Source organism: Drosophila serrata, unplaced genomic scaffold, assembly GCF_035046125.1.
Source record: "Drosophila serrata isolate PLE 108 unplaced genomic scaffold, ASM3504612v1 contig_36, whole genome shotgun sequence".
Classification (NCBI taxonomy): Eukaryota; Metazoa; Arthropoda; class Insecta; order Diptera; family Drosophilidae; genus Drosophila; species Drosophila serrata.
The window spans coordinates 686,106-703,949 of NW_028256934.1; the positions used below are offsets into that span (position 1 = coordinate 686,106).

At 32.9% G+C, this 17,844-nt stretch overlaps 2 protein-coding genes across 14 annotated transcripts in view; one reads left to right on the forward strand and one right to left on the reverse strand.

The window, feature by feature from the left end:
* Flo2 (flotillin-2) overlaps nt 1–17,844 on the reverse strand; it is a 126,944-nt gene that overhangs the window by 48,996 nt on the left and 60,104 nt on the right. The window lies entirely within an intron of this gene.
* LOC110187121 (glucose dehydrogenase [FAD, quinone]) lies at nt 311–15,893 on the forward strand. Its single transcript, XM_020956531.2, has 3 exons — nt 311–1,857; nt 12,985–13,235; nt 13,311–15,893. The coding sequence occupies exons 1-3, from the start codon at nt 1,400–1,402 to the stop codon at nt 14,741–14,743; spliced, it is 2,142 nt and encodes a 713-aa protein (XP_020812190.1). The 5' UTR covers nt 311–1,399; the 3' UTR covers nt 14,744–15,893.

The following is a 17,844-nucleotide window of genomic DNA, read 5'->3' on the forward strand; positions in this document are numbered from 1 at the left end:
GCGCAGCTGCAGCGGGAAAGCAGCAGCGTCGCAGGCGAGTGGCTTTTTTGCGGCTCGAAAAACTTTGAAAAACAGAAAAGACAGAAACGCAGCGACTGCCAAGCGAGGCGGTTGGCCTAAAACGAAAACGGGCTGGCGAGGCGAGCGTGTTAACCGATTATCCAAATAATTCCGGTACAAAACCGATACAAAGTGCGCGCAAAAAAACAAAACTAATAATAATAATATTAAAATATATATTAAACAATATAATATTAACCGTAAAGAAACCATAAAATTGATTTGTTTGTTTATTCTGGCCTCCTTTTTTTGTTGTTTTTTTTTCTTCTTCTTTGGCCTAAATGAAAGTGCAGAAAGCCAAGTGAACGTGCCACCGACGGGACACTGTGAGAAAATATCAAGGATATTTATTAGAAAATCCTCAAGAATATTCTAAAAATAACCAGAATTTATTTAAAATTTAATAAAAGAAATTGCACAGAAACCAAATAGTACATAAAGTATTATGATATTATTAATAAATCTCTAAAAATGAATATTTTGTACCAAATAATTCCTAGAAATTAAAAATAAATTACAAGAAGAAATGCACTATTCAAATTTGAATATTCCTAAAATTTAATTTGAGTATTATTTATTAATTGTAAATTAATTATGGATTTGTAATTCTAAAATTAATTCCTGATTGAAGGCTTGTAACAAACAATGTTGTTAAAAAAAATGAAGCCGAAAGGCAACCGTAAATATTTTAAAATAATTTATAGATTCTTTAAGTAAATTCTAAATGGATTTTAGTTCAAGAAGTTAGAGTGTATTGTGGAATTTAAATACTAAATTAATATAATTACAACATAAACATAAATTTTTATAAAAACATACAGAATAAACATACATTTTTATAAAAATATACAGAATAAACATACATTTCTTTACGCCAGATGAAAATAAACTTTAAATATATATAAATCCAAAACAAATATATACACATAATAAATATAAATCTTAACGAAATATAAATATTGAATAAACATAAATATTGATAAAGTATAAATACAAAATATATCTAAATTTTTAACAGAAATTCTTCAAACATATATTTTGTGCATCTTTAATTTATTATAATTGAAGAAAACATTTTAAAGAACTTTTAAATAAAAACCAATTGCCTTAATGTTTGTTGCTTAATTTTTTTCTTAGTGTCCGGTTGCAGTGACTTGTGAATGCAAAAAAAAATCGAATGAAAGTGTTGGATTCACTCAGTTGCAATGCAGTGTGACGCTTAAATACCAAAAAAAAAGTATAAATTGTGCAAAAGATATAGAAAAATCTAGAGAAAAGCCCTCTTTCCCACTTTCCTATACCCGAAAAACCCCTAAAAAAAGTATCAAAAATATTAACAATGGTTGTGGTTCCCGCTCTGGGCGCCGCCGCCGTCTCCGTGGGCGGACTTCTCTTCAAGGCGAGTGCCGCTTCAAAGGCAGCGGCCACCGCTGGAGTGGCGGCCTTGGGAGCCTCCAAACTGGGACTGGCCATTGCCGGAGCCATCAAATTGGCCACCGCAGTGATTGGCGTTGGGAAGCTAACAATCCTGCCTTTCTTAATTGCCGCCATAGCGTATTACAACTATGATCTATTCGATCCGGAGAATCGTCCCTTTAATGTCCAGCAAGTGGATTTGGCCTATGATTTTATCATCATTGGCGGCGGATCGGCGGGCACTGTGCTGGCCTCACGTCTCTCGGAGATACCACACTGGAAGGTGCTGCTCCTGGAGGCTGGAGGTCATGAGACGGAAATCTCCGATGTGCCACTTTTATCACTATATCTACACAAAAGTAAAATGGACTGGAAGTATAGGTAATGCATCTTGATTGTTGTTTAAATTTTACAAAAAGTTATAGCAGGATATTACGTTTATTTTATCTTAAGAAACAAGGTTTTTTCCTGGGATTTAAAGTGCAAATGTTTCTTCCTTTCTGAATCTTTGAGTTCTATCTCGCTTAAAGTTTTAAATAATTTCACAAACATCTATATATGAGTGGGTCAAGTCAAGCCTGGCCTTAGCAGTGGCCCAGTTTGGTTGACAACAAACAATTTCCGTTGTCACTTTTATTTTTGTTTGCACCCCTTTTTTTTATTTTTTTGACTTAGTCACCAAAACTTTGACTCCCAAAGTCTAAGCCCAATGACTGACAAATTCTGGCATGCAAATCGCATAGGGCTCTTTAGGTTTAAGCCCAATCTCCATCGATGAGTTGCCTTCGTCATTAGCATTCCGAATGAGCCAAAAAAAATAAATAAAAGACAGCTCAACTTGCGGCTGATGGGTTCGTTTTTTCTGCTTTTTTTTTTTGGTTCAGACAAGTCAAAAGGCCGGGTTTTAGCTCGTTTAGTTAGCAACTGCCTGCCGAATTTCAAACTATATATATTTGCTTGACGTCTTCACACGCAAACAGCACTCCCCGAAAAAAACAGAAAGGGAAACCAAAACCAAAAACTGAGTAATCTACTGACATTTTCACATCGCAGGGGAAATATAAATGCGACATAATGTCTGTGTAAACTGAAAGATATTATGGGTATTGGATGCGTTGGCGTCAATATTGAGTAGTTGCGAATTATATTTACTGGGCTGTAATGTGTGCTTAAAAGAAACATTTACTTGGGTTGAAGGTACTACATTCATAAGTCAATTTTCTTACTATTTGTTATAATTCCTACTTGATTATTAGCACATTATTTGTTTTTAAAATATTTTGATTTCTTTTAGTTTACCGCAAACAATTACATTCTTTTTGTTTCATTTCTAAATTCCAAAATTGCAATTAAACTTTCTTATGATTTTGTTTCACTTTCATTATTAAACAAGAATGGAAGCTAATCCGAAGCTTAGTTTACTCTTATAGTTTTTATCCTAAGATCGAATGGAAAATTTATCATAACTAAGTTTAAAATATGCATTTGAATCGATATTTATGGACATTTTATATATGAAAATATTTGCGACTTATCAATTTTTCAAAATCTCATAACTACGCCAAAAAAGCCTTAATTTTAATTCGGTTAGCAGTCCTATGTTAGTTTTTAGTAGATTAATAAATCTACAAACTCTATTTAATATTTTAAAAAATTCAATTTTTTGTCAATTTTACTCATATCAAATTTAGAAAAAAAAAAATGGTGAAAAAAATTGTCAAATTTTTTTTGTGTCGGACTTGGCTAGAAAGATTCGCCTGTTGATGCTGATCAAGAATATATATGTTTTATAGGGTCGGAAATGATTCCTTCACCTTCTTTTAAGCTTCGGACTGAAATATTAATACCTTGCAAGAAATATTATGCTTTTGTTTCACTTTCATTATTTCAAAAGATTGTGATTTATTTTCACTTTAGTTTTTATTATTTATTTATTATATTCTTATTGTTTATATGGAACTTAATTTATTTTCCCTATAAATATTTTAAATAAAGTTTTGCTTGCTTTAATTTGTGTTGCTATTTATGTGTTTCATTCATAAAATTAAATCTTAAATAATTAGTAAATTTTATCTTTCCTTCATTTTTAAAGGATTTATATGCCTTTGTTATACATTCATTGTTTCCAAATAACTTTTAGTTGTAATTTCTTTTTATTCTTTTCACTGTCAAAACACGTTTAAAGAACAATTGCTTTATGAAAATTCCCTCTATGGCTTCTGTTCAAAAGTTACAATTCTTTGAATCTTTCATTTTTCCCCCAAAAGACTTTCTTCTCCCAGCCTCTCTCTTTCTTTATGTCTCTCTCTCTCTCTCTTCCCTCCAGAATGTTCCAATTAGAAAAAGATAAAGTTAAAGACAAATGTAAATGATTTACCATTTAACAACCAGTATCTTCTGGATGGATAATCTTTCCCCCTTTTCTTTTCTTGTTGTTTCTGAGCCGCTTTCGAGCGGCAATTAAGTGCTTTAAGTTTTTCAAGCCTCCATTAAACAAGAAATGGAAAATGTTTAATGCTTCTATGACTGATTCGAATTAGAACGGGCTACCGTTAGACAAATCTAACCTGAGGTTAAAGTTTTGATTTCGATTTTTTTGTTTTTTTTTGTTTTTTTTTTTTTTTCTTCTTTTTTTTGGGCGGGTCTGGCGTTTCATTCAGATCGTTTTCTATCTCACGGCAGCATTTCATTAATAACAGCTGATGATCATCACCGGTGGCCGCTGCCACCTGTGGACACCAAACTGCTTAATTATTCATGAGAGCACATTGGCATTTTTCCCATCTTCTCTTTGGAATTTTGTTCGAGCGTGTTACCAATACCGTAATCCATTTAACTGTTTAATTTGACATGGAGGGGATTGGTTTTCGATTTGGTTTTTGGGTTGGGTTTTAGGCCTAGCGGCGATCATCGTCTTGGTTTTTTTTTTTTTTTTGGGTTTTCTTTTTTTGGTATCTTCTTTGGTTTTTGGCTTTGGAAGTTTCACTTTCAGAATTCCACATTCATTAGTATTTCCTTTCCCATTCCCATTCCATTTCAATTTGCCGCCATTATTCGTTTCTTTGCCATTCCATTCCGCTTTGCGTAAGTGAATGCAATCAATTGTTAAGAGTGCATGCGAAACGAAACAAAAAATGGAACAAAAGAAAAGGAAACACGGCAAAAAAAAAAAAAAACTTCTATAACGATTATTAAAGAATAATAAAATACATTACAAAAACTATATGATATATAGTTCCCTTTTAAGAAGACTTTAAATTAAATTTAGAATTAATTAAACATATTTAATCAGTTTCAGCTTGGTTTTTTCTAAGCAAAGGAAGCATTTAAATATTCTTTTAATGTTCATATTATACATAATCTTTTTAACAATTAAAATTTCTTTCTGTGCAACTCAAAATACGTGCACTGAGTGTGGCAATATAATCGAGTGTGTTTCTGAATCATTGCATCATTCGCAAAGTCGCGAGAGTCGCGTATCTGTATCTGCATTTCTTGTATCCAAGTATCCGTGTATCCAGTCAGCTGGCTTTTGCCAACGAAATACGTTAAGAAAAAATGGAAAAGAGTGAGTGAATTGTCCGGTGGCAGGTGCAAGAGTATTTGTTTTGGGTGCACTTTATGTACAAATCGCCACTCGAAAACCGCTTTGCGGTGGCAAATTAAGTCAACAGATATTGCAGCAAGTTTGAAACTGAATTGAAAAACAACAACAATATAACAACACACACACCCATCACTCTCACGTCAATCACCGGCTTTAATAGTAATCTTGATTGACCGGCTCTAAAAAAAAGAAAAGTTTCACCCTGTCTGAGAAAGTGCCAAAATATCACGTTGTCGTTTGTCGTTGTCGTGTCTCCAGGGGTTCAAGGTCATGAAAAGACGATTTTCTAGTTTATTTTAAAAGGGGAAATGAAATTTATTTACAATTTTACGGAATATGGGTTTGATTTAATTAATAAATGGCTCGGCATATGGGTTAAATGTAAGAAACTATATGAACGTATATTTGAAACAAAGGAAATGAAACATAAAGTTTATAAAGGGAATGAAGAAACGGAAACAATGGCAAGAAACATTTTTAAGTGGTAGCTATGGTTAGCAGGTATTCTATATAAATTTTTCCTACTATACAACAAAAATATGCAAAAAACGTAAATTAAAAAATCATTTAACGGCAATTGAAACTCGTTGCTTGTTATCCCCAACTCGTCACTCCTCATTCGTTAGTGTGAAAATTATATGCATTTAAGGCATAACAATAATAAAAAAACATTAAGTTCAATTTAAAATCAAGTTTCTTTTACAGGATAAATGCTAAAATATTTATGACTTTGCTGATTTCATAAGCCAAGCCATGTGCAATTTTTCGCCAAGCCATTCACAAAGTATTCAAATTCACAGTGGGCCCCAGCTAATACCAACAATGGTTCTGTTTGGTGTAAATATTTGTACAAACAAATCGTGTCCTCCCTCTACCTTTTCCTCGTTTTTACGTAACTCCCCCAACGGGCCATCAGCTGACCCCCATTATCTATTGGCCGCATCATTAAATTCCCCCGCGAGTTTGGGCCACGAATATTTTTAATTTTTTGCATCCCAAAAAAGGTGATGGGGACATGCCTCTGACAGATTAGAGTTCGTATTTAAAATACAAGCTAGAAACGGACATCAATTTAAGATCAAAGATACTGAGATAAATAGCAAAACAATAGGATATAGTGTATACAATAAAATAATTCAAAGTACACTTTATAGAATCAATTTTTCTTCAGATTAATTTCGAATAATATAATAAAAATCGTTCTATACTAATCATGATTTCCGTTTTCCACTGTTCCAAATTCTATAAATCGTATTACATTCTTCATTATCGGGATATCCTATGCCGGCTCTCTGTTTAATAATAATTTCCCAAGAGAAAAACCGGATCGAATCGCGTCGCTCCAAGGCGGAATTGTATCAAAGTTAAAAGTGGGTTAGGCGGTCTACAGGTTTTGTTTTTTTCTGTTTTGGCCCGGAACGGAATGGAGCGGAACGAGTGGAAACGAAACGGCTCCGACACTTGGCAATTGCATTCGAATGACCAAAAAGACCGGCCTCATCCGACACGATTGCCAATCATTGGCCAAAGCCAAAAGCAAAAGCAAGTGTGAGCCGGTTAAATGGACAGGCTTCGGTGGGTCGTCATACTCGATTCCGTGTATACCAAGTACCGAGTATCGATAACCCAAATTGTGTCAACTGGGCCATAAAATAGAGAGAGACACTTGTCCACGAATATAAAATAACAAAACAAACTAAGCTGCATAACAAAAATAATAATAAAAAAAAGAGGGTCCCGCAATAGATAATACATGAAAAATAGTGTTATTCATAAATGTTATTTTTACCCAATGGGATGGAAAAATGTTATGACACTCCATTCAATTCCACAAGAGAAATGTTGTTAATCTAATTAACACCAGGGAATTAGTGAGGGCTCTGATGATGCAAAATGGAAAAGTTGTCTTAACTCAGACATTGATTAAATAACAAAATGTAGATTTATTGGGAAGAAAGGAAATACCCTTACAGGGTATTATCATTTTAGTCAGAAGCTTAAAAGTGAATGAAGGAGTCATTTCCGACCCTATAAATCATATATATTCTTGATCAGTATCAACAGCCGCATCGATATAGCCATGTCCGAGAGAAAACATTTTTTTATAATTTTTTTCCACTTTTTTTTGTTCAAAATTTGATATCATTAAAATTGACAAAAATTTGAATTTCTTTAAATTTTAAATTGAGGTTGCAGATTTATTAAACTAATAAAAACTAACATAGCACTACTTTTCGAATTAAAATCAATGCATTTTTGGCTAAGTTATGATATTTTTAAGCTGTAGGTATTAATTCGTAAATACAATATATATATATATAGGGTTTGTTTTCTGAATATTATATGTTTTGGCAAGGCAAGGAAATATTTATTTTATTATCCATGATAGTTTTGCTGCAAATCTCTTTACTCTTCTGTCAAATCTCTAACAAGTCAAGCTATAATTTTCCCATATAACCTTTTTCCCCATCAATAAATCATATGGTATTGCTGCCCATTTTTACGGCTTATAATGCGACTGCTAAGTGTTTTTATATGGCAATCAAGAGCTGTTCCATCCGAATGCGTTTCTTTGCTCCTTCTTTTACTTTTTGTTTATATTGTTCCACCGGTTTTTTTTTTGGGAACACTCAAAAACCAAAGACTGAAGACCGAGAGGCCTTAACCAACTTTCGGTTAACGAGCATTAAACAATTACGAAAATAATGCAATCAACTCAAATTTTCGGCATGCATATTCATTTCATAAGCTCGGCAATTATGATTTGCTGGCTTAGTGAATGTCCCTAATGCGTGTGTTTTTCTAGATTTACGAAAACTAAATCGCTTTTAGCATTATCTTAATCCATCTTTTGGGAGGGAATATGTAAGGCATTTAAATATTATGTCAGTAATGAGAGTTTTTTGAGTTTTTCATATAAGGTTGCAGAGTTAATCTACGAAGGCTTGAAGTGCTTTTAAAGATTTTTCATTTTTAATTGTTTACTTAGGTAATGTTGTATATTTTATTTACTTATCGGTTTATTTACAATTGAAATTAAAAAGAATTCTAGGTTTAATAATTCTATATTTAAGTTAAGGAATTATAAACTAATATATACTTATATTTTATAGTTAAGCTCATATATTATTTTACCAACTTTCATTTGTTATACCCTTGCAGGGTATTATAATTTCAGTCAGAAGTTTGCAACGCAGTGAAGGAGGCACCTCCGACTATATAAAGTATATATATTCTTGATCAGGATCAACAGCCGAGTCGATCTAGCCATGTCCGTCTGTCCGTCTGTCCGTCTGTCCGTCCGTCCGTCTGTCCGTCTGTCCGTCTGTCCGTTTCTACGCAAACTAGTCTCTCAGTTTTGAAGCTATCTGAATGAAACTTTGTAGTTAGCCTTGTATATACTCTCACTCGTATATATGTCGGAACGGGCCGGATCGGACGTTTATATCATATAGCTGCCATAGGAATGACCGGAAAATTTTTACAAAAAAATTTTTAACTTTTTCAGTTTTCAATAGAATTGAATCAAATTTGAGATATAGCCATTTTACTATACTCTTCAATTTTGTACGAAATTTTATAAAAATCGGACTACTATATCATATAGCTCCCATAGGAACGATCGAGAAATTAATACAATTAAATTTATAACTTTTTTAGTTTTCAGCTGATTTTCATCAAATTTGAGGTATAGCCATTTTATATAAGTCTTAAATTTTGTGGCAAATTTCATGAAAATCGGACGACTATATCATATAGGTGCCATACAAACGATCGTTTGATGTGGAGGAAAAATGCAAATCAGTGAATGTAAAACTGCAAATATAATATGTATAGGTGAATGAAATGAAAGCAGGTATTACTTCATTGTTTTTTAACACAAATATATATAATTTATATTGTATGGATTCCTATTCATAGAAGTTCTATCTGCAAGGGTATATAAACTTCGGCGTGCCGAAGTTAGCTTCCTTTCTTGTTTTTTTACTGATCCCAAAGCCTAGTTATTTCTTTAAAATAAAGGTAATCGTTTTTATTTGCAACTTTAATTATACGCTAAACTTTGACTAAACTTTAAACTAACATTTTAATTGATTTCCCTTACTTTAATTGCAGTTTGTTAAGTAATTACTTTTATTTGATTAAAAAGCTTTCGGATGCATTCTAATTTCTATGTCCGCTTGAACTTTAATTAATTTGATTGCAAAAAGCATAAAAAGGGAAAAGAGATTTCTGCAAACACAAGACACTATTAAGCATCAAATAAACTAAGCAAAATGAGTTAATAATAATTGGTTACGTTTATGTGAGTTAACTGTTAAATGGCTAATAAAAAGCAAACAAATTGCGTCAGTTGGGCGTCGCTCAGAGTCAAGTCTTGGGGCGAAAGTTTTTTTTTTCTCTTCACCAGTTCAGTTGGTTTTTTATTTGATTTTTTATGTATGTATTTCTTATTTTTTTTGTTTCTGTTCACTAGTTTTCTTTGGCCTGTCTGGGGCGGCACACGTAGCCAATAAGTTAGTATGCCAAACAATGTGCCACAGTGGTTGGGCTTACAGTGGCGCGAATTGATATTAATGGCTCGTCATTTGGTTCAAAGTGTTAAAGCCATGGAAAAAAAAAAATAATATATATATATGTATATGTATATATATGCCCATCTGAGCAGCATAAATCATAGAAATGTCGTATGCTAATTACTATTACGATTAACCCGAAAACCCTTAGCCCTAACCCTAACCCTAAACCTCACTTAAACCACGAAATGTTTGATGGAAACTGAGGAAAGGTGCCTGGTGTATATCTTTAAAGATAAAAGAAAGAAAGATGCAAATGCATCCGAGACAAGCAAAATGATGGACTACAGAGAGGAGTCAGTTGGTCCCAAAGTTGGGGTATATAAGCTAGATGGAAGTACCTCAAGTTTGATGCCAGTATTTGACTTGGTTTAGGAAATAAAAATATAATATAAATATTTAAATATATGTACAATATATTAATAAGAAAATAAATTCCTAATAGAAGAAAATATCTTTATATTAATACAATATCAATAGCTAACCCGAAATTCGATATATATATCGATGATTTATCGATGCGATATACAGATGTGTTGCAAATCGATAGTTGGTTTGATATTTTAAACCAATATTACCGGAAAAAAACACAGATAAATAACATGTTACTGAAATTTTGTAGATAAGAAAAATATTCACATGTTTATCAAAATTTTAAATATACTATATATTCATATAAAATGTTATTATCTAGATGTATCAGCCAAATGTTATTTACATTATATTAATCATTAATAAAATTAAAGTTTACTGCTTTTAATATATATTATTTAGCTATAATATGGATATGATATTTTAAAGTAAAACTTGAACTTTTCTTCTCGATATTCTCTAATAAATTCTGTTCTTAAAATGTCATAAGAAATTTTGTTTTAAATAAATATTAAGTACAATTGATGACAAACAGAAATATCTTAAAAAACACTCGTACGATATTTTTCATTAGGATTATTTTAGCATTTTGTAAAATGAGCTATATATAAGTTATTATATTTACGATATTATATAGAGATTGATATACAGAAGTTTAAATAGTATCAATAATATTTAGTGCAACGTTAAGAATATTTTCCATATTATATTTAGTGCAAAGTATTTATTTATATACCTTATGAAACTCTTTTCTTGCTGTACAAACCTAGTTTGTAGTTCCTAAATAAGTTATATATGAATATATTATAGAGTGTTTTAAATTTTATTTGAATTTTACAACCCAAATTTAGGGTTTTCCACTCCCTTGGCTCTGGCACGCTTTTCCCCCCGCCACCATAAGCCAAGCTTTGGCAAATGTAAAAAATCATTGCTGACCAAGTTTTCCGCAACTGACATTTGATTTCCGTTTTGTTTTCATTGTGTTTAAGTATCTCTAGTCTCTAGTCTCCGTAGTCTCTTGTCTCTTGATTGTTGCCTGTCACTGGTAATTTGTGTTTTAATTAACGACGAAAAACACAGCAAAAACTCTTCCTATATGTTTTGTGCACCCAAAAGAAAACTGAATTGGTATCGGATTCAACTCAAAAAATGAACTTGTAGAGAGAGTTGTCAAAAACGATTTGTTTTAACAATTTGTCGGTGGTTTATATTGACTGCACTCACGGAATAATGCTGGGAATTTTTTGTTGATGGAATTTAGGAGATTATTATCTTTGATTATTATCTCAACAAATGCGTAGCTACTGGGCTGTGATAAACATTAATTTTCCTAGAGCAGCGGGAAAATTGCTGTCTTAATTGAGTTTACTCTCCGCCTTTGAGGTTTCCATTTCCCGCTAGCAATTATTAGTTCCAGAGAATTATATTCGGTTTGATTTCCTGTTGGATTAAGGCACCTTTTTCTGGGTAAACTTCACTTAAAATGCCACTTAAAGATACAGTTACAGATACAGATACAAGTATCTGGCGGATGCCGAGGGACAAGCGTTTAAAGGGCACCCCAAGTGCGGTCGTGTGGTTCATTGTCTCATGAATTTTATTTTTATTTTTTATTTTGTATTTTTCTGTTTTTTATTTTCCTGAGCTTGGCCTAATGAGCGCTTAACACCAGCTCTGGCTCTCTGTCTCTGTCTGTGTTGTAATTCACTTGGCCACTGGGCAATTTGGCCTTTTTGCGAGGTGTGGGCGTGGCACTAGTTGGTTTTTATTTATATTTTATATATATATTTTTTACTAATGCGCTTTCATTGTCGCTTTGTTTACTTGCCCGCAAAATTATTGGATATCTCTTTTGCAGCCCGTTTTTTGCGGTGAATTACGAAGACAAGCCAAGATTCGCTAATTGATTTTACTCAGTTGTTTCTTTACTTTATATATAACTTTATATACAACTCTAATAGGTATAGTTTTTTTTTAACATTTCAGTTTCGATTTATTTTAATAAAAGTTTAGTAGTATTATTATTATTCATATGATTTATAAACGTATTGCATTTTATAAAATGTTAAATATTAAATTTATATATATAAATGCAATATTCAATATTTAAATCTCTTTATATATATTAACTTGTACAATATTTTTAAAAGGATATTGAACGATATATTTATGAGTTATATAAATAGATATTTTGGAATGGAATTATAAGATTGAAACGGAAATAGATCATAACTCAGATTAAAATATTCGAGTTCTTTTAATCGATATTTTCATTTGACATTTTTTTCAACAACTCAAAATTTAAAATACTCATAACGAAGCCAAAAATGCATTAATTCTAAATCGGAAAGCGGTCCTATGTTAGTTTTTATTAGTTTATAAAAACTGCATACTCAATTTAAAATGAAAAAAAATTAAATTTTTTGTTCGTTTTTTTTTTTTTTAATTTTAACCCCTTAAAAATTGTGCAAAAATTAAAAAAAAAAATCCTGTCTAAGATAGCTAGATAGATTCGCCTGTTGATGCTGATGAAGAATATATATGATTTATAGGGTCGGAAATTATTCCTTAACTTAGTTTTTAGCTTCCGATTAAAATTATAATACCATTTTCTGAGCGAATATTTAATTATATTTCATGTGACAATTTTTTGTTTAACTGAAGTTTAAAAATCTCATAACTTAGCCAAAAACATAACTTAAAAAATTTAACATTTTTGGTCAATTTTTAACGATGAATGAATTAAAAAATGTTGAAAAAATTAAAAATATATACAAAAATGTCTAATTCAGCTAGAAAGATTCGCCTGTTGATGCTGATCAAGAATATATATGATTTTTAGGGTCGGAAATAACTCCTTCACCTAGTTTTAAGCTTTTGACTGGAATTATAATACCTTGAAAGGGTATAAATTATTATTATAATACTAATATTTCTAATTGATATTTCCAGAACCCAACCACAACACACAGCCTGTCAGGCGATGAAGGATAAACGCTGCTGCTGGACTCGTGGCAAAGTTTTAGGAGGAAGTTCGGTGCTAAACACAATGTTATATATTCGTGGCAATAAGCGAGACTTTGATCAGTGGGCAGAGTTTGGGAATCCAGGATGGTCCTTTGAGGAAATTCTACCATATTTCCGTAAATCTGAGGATCAAAGGAATCCGTATTTGGCAAAGAACAAGCGCTATCATGGAACAGGTGAGTGAAAGCAAAGTCGAGGATCTTTATATATAATTATATTTCTTATAAATCTGTGATTTATTTTCTTCTTAGGTGGTCTGTGGACAGTACAGGATGCACCATATAATACACCCATTGGTCCTGCCTTCCTGCAGGCTGGTGAGGAAATGGGCTACGATATTATCGATGTGAATGGAGAACAACAAACTGGCTTTGGTTTCTATCAATTCAATATGCGACGCGGTTCCCGTAGCTCCACGGCCAAGTCCTTCTTGAGACCGGCCAGGTTAAGACCCAATCTTCATGTGGCCTTATTCTCACATGTGACCAAAGTGCTCACAGATCCCAAGACGAAACGTGCCACAGGAGTGCAATTTATTCGCGATGGACATTTACAGAATGCTTATGCCACCAGGGAGGTGATCCTTTCAGCAGGTGCCATTGGTACACCACACTTGATGATGCTCTCGGGGATTGGACATGGCGAAGAGTTGGCCAGAGTTGGTATACCCCTGGTGCAACATTTACCCGGCGTGGGACAGAATCTACAGGATCACATAGCTGTCGGTGGGATAGCCTTTCTCATCGATTATCCCATTTCGATTGTAATGAAGCGAATGGTGAATATTAATACCGCTTTGCGGTATGCCATCACAGAGGATGGCCCTTTGACCTCCAGCATTGGCCTCGAGGCGGTGGCTTTTATTAATACAAAATATGCCAATGCAAGTGATGATTGGCCGGATATGAATTTTATGATGACCTCGGCATCGGTTATGTCCGATGGTGGATCACAGGTGAAAACTGCCCACGGTCTAACCGATGAGTTCTATCAGGAGGTCTTTGGGGAGGTCAATAATCGTGATGTCTTTGGCGTATTTCCCATGATGCTACGTCCCAAAAGCCGGGGTTACATTAAACTGGCTTCAAAGAATCCTCTGCGATATCCTTTGCTCTATCACAATTATCTCACACATCCGGATGATGTGAATGTATTGCGGGAGGGAGTCAAGGCCGCAGTGGCCATGGGTGAAACGCAGGCCATGAAGAGATTCGGTGCGAGATTCTGGAGTAAACCTTTGCCCAATTGCCGGCATTTAACCCTATTTACGGATGATTATTGGAACTGCTTCATTCGACAGTATACAATGACCATTTATCATATGAGTGGCTCAGCGAAAATGGGTCCACCCACTGATCCTTGGGCTGTGGTCGATCCACAATTACGGGTCTATGGCATTCCAGGATTGCGAGTGATCGATGCCAGCATAATGCCGACCATAACCAATGGCAATATCCATGCCCCAGTGGTAATGATCGCTGAGAAGGGTGCCGATCTTATAAAACAATTGTGGTTAACACCCACAACGGTGGGGGCCTTTGGTCAAGGTCAGGGCCTGGGTTTGGGCTTGGATTTGGATCAAGGTCAGGCACCACCGCGAACCCAATGGCGTAGTAAGCGTTCTCTGAACTCCAGTGAGGCTGAAGTACCCCTTGTGCATCAGTGGCCTTTGCCAAGGTCATAGCGGGTTTTAAAACAAGCACGGGGGGTTGGGTCAGTGCGGGGGGGGGGGGTTAGGTCAAAAAGGGGTCAAAGACAAGGGGTCAATTAGCAGGGGCACAGGGGGTTTTTAGCGGGTTTAATGGGACGCAGACTATCTTAACAAAAGCTTTCGCCAAACTACAGTTTTGACTTGGTTTTAAGGGAAGGCAGCAAGTAATAATATATCTTAAAGTTTCGATAACTTCAGATATTTCAGCTAGAGAAAATAAATCGATATTTTGTCTAAAATATCGAAACAATAAACGTTTCCTAAGCAGCTTGTGCTTTTTTCATATTCTAAACTTTTTTCGATAACATTTAAATATTAACTTGAAAATCACTATTTTTAGATATTTATATTAAAAATGTATCAATTTTTCTATATCAAAATTATATAGATTTAGATTTACATTTTATTCCGATATAACATATCAATAATTTTCTATTAATATGCTTTCTTTCTTGGTACTGAGAAAGAACTTGGCGCCTAAAACAATAAAATTCTATTTATAAAAACGATTAATACGATTTATCGGCATAAAAATGAATAAAACTTGACGAAATTAATTTAATTTATCGATTATAATTGATCGATTTCTTGAAATCCTATCATCTAGTCCTTGTTTGCATTATATCTAATCGATTTCTTGTCCCTTTAATCCTTGTCAGCTGATAATGGCTTCTTTTATTAAACAAATTTAATTTATTAAGCTCTCCCTTAAGCTTACCCTATTCTTTCTCTTTCGCGCTTAAGACTCTAGGAAATATAAAATAAATATATACTAAAAAATAAAAGAAGACTCCACTCTGATCCCCAACAATTGCCCCTGCTGACACTCCGCCCATGAAATTAGTCAATTAAGCGCTTCATGTAAATATCGAGTCATTTATGCTAATTCATATGTATTTCTTTTTTTTTCTTTTTTTTTGTTTAGTTTGTTTAATGTGTATCTAATCTAAATGTGTATTTTTTCGTGTTAACTTTTATAGTTTGTTTGATGCCGCGTACACTGGGAGTACCTCAATTAGTTTCTAAGTCGAGGATTGCGAATGTATATGTAAATGTTTAATTAGTTATTAAAAGAAAAATGTAAACGAAACTGAATAAATCGAATAAATAAATTTAAAAGAAAGTATCATTAGCATTTATTTAATTAAGTTAATGAAATTATTCAATCCCAGGTAAGAAAGACATTTATATCAAGCTAATTTTCTTTACTTTCTTGAATAATTATACCTTTGGTCAGCATCAACTTGTATCAGTAGAATCCTATGATCAGTAGTTAACTCTGCTCAGTAAGTATCAATGAAAATTAAAATTAACTATGTAATGATCAGTAAGTACTATGATCAGTAATTATCTTGTCTAATATAAGTTATAGAAGTATGACCGGTAATTAATTATGATCAGTATGTTTCTATGAACATTAAGTTACTCTGAACAGTAATTATCTATGACTAGCAATTTACTATTAGCAGTAAGTATCTCTAAACAGTAAGTAACTCTGAACACTAAGTATCTATGACTAGTAATAAACTCTGAACAATAAGTATCTATGACCAGTAAGTAACTATGATCAGCAATTAACTATGTTCAGTAAGTAACTCTCAGCAGGAAGTATCGATGACCAGTACGTATGTTTGTATGATCAGTTTCTAACTTTGAACACTAGTAAACAATGACTTGCAACTTTTGTAACACAACACATATCTGAGACGTGGCCGGTAGAAGCCGCTTCATTCCGGGGATGTTAGAACCAGTTGAGAATCATATGCTCAGACGTGAGAGATTTGTTTTGGAACAAATTGAAGAGCATTTGAATGAAACTATTGAAGTATTCTTTTAGATTATTTTACCAGCATATAAATCGGACCATGGCGAACCGGTGAACTATATATATACATAAATATATAGCTGACATAGGAACAATCGGACGACTTATAGACGTATAACCAGTAATTAACCTTGAACATTAAGTAACTATAAGGAGTAATTAACTCTGAACAGCAATTAACTATGACCAGTAAGTAACTCTGAACAGTAAGTATCTATGACCAGTACGTATGTATGATCAGTTACTAACTTTGAACACTAGTAAACAATGACTTGCAACTTTTGTAACACAACACATATCTGAGACGTGGCCGGTAGAAGCCGCTTCATTCCGGGGATGTTAGAACTAGTTGGGAATCATATGTGCAGATTTGCGAGATTTGTTTTGAAACAAATTTAAGAGCATTGGAATGAAACTATGAAGATATTCTTCTATATAATTTTACTAATATATAAATCGGAGCATGCGGAATCGCTGGACTATATATATACATATAGATAGCTGACATAGGAACGCTCAGAAAATTTTAAGATAAAAAGAGTGTAGCTTTTCCAGTCGTCAACAGATTTTTATCAAATTTGATATATAGCCATTATATACTAATCTAGAATTTTGTGTAAAATATTATCAATCATTTCAAATTTTACAAATTCAAATAGACTTTTTTACACATTTAAAAACGGTTTAAAGCTTGAATAATAAATATGTTTAGCTTACAGTTTGAAGCTTAATAGTTTGAGCCACGCTTACAGTTTGACTTTTCCAAAGGTTTTGGATTCATTATAAAAAGCTAAAGCCAAGCTTACCTGCAAGAAGAGAAAGAAAAAAAGAAAATTAGTTAGGAAAGAGTTTGAGTTAAACTGAAAGCTTTATGCGGCCAAATTTGGATTCAAGTTTGGCCAAGAAAAAGCTTAAAACTAATTTGTAAAATATTTGAAAAGCTGAAATATAAAATTAAAAGTGCTAAAGGTAGGAGAATTATTATTATATTATTAAAATTAAGTATTTTAAGAAACATAGATGGGTTTGAGTACATCAAAATGAAGTCAACTTAATATTACATGAGTCTCCGATCTAGAAATAATTTAAAGAAATGAGCTAAGCTAAATATTTAAAATAAATATGCATTATAAGGAAGTTTATTTACTTTACATAGCTAAATAAATAAAGTTTTCAAATAGGTTGAAGAAAAACATTAAATATGCTTTTAAAAATGAATTGAAAAATTTTCAAAGGAGGTAATATGTAG

Coding starts and splice junctions, on each gene's coding strand:
- LOC110187121 (XM_020956531.2), top strand. CDS start 1,400: ATGGTTGTGGTTCCCGCTCTGGGCGCCGCCGCCGTCTCCGTGGGCGGA. Junction 1,858..12,984: donor AAAATGGACTGGAAGTATAG/GTAATGCATCTT, acceptor TGATATTTCCAG/AACCCAACCACAACACACAG. Junction 13,236..13,310: donor CAAGCGCTATCATGGAACAG/GTGAGTGAAAGC, acceptor TTTTCTTCTTAG/GTGGTCTGTGGACAGTACAG.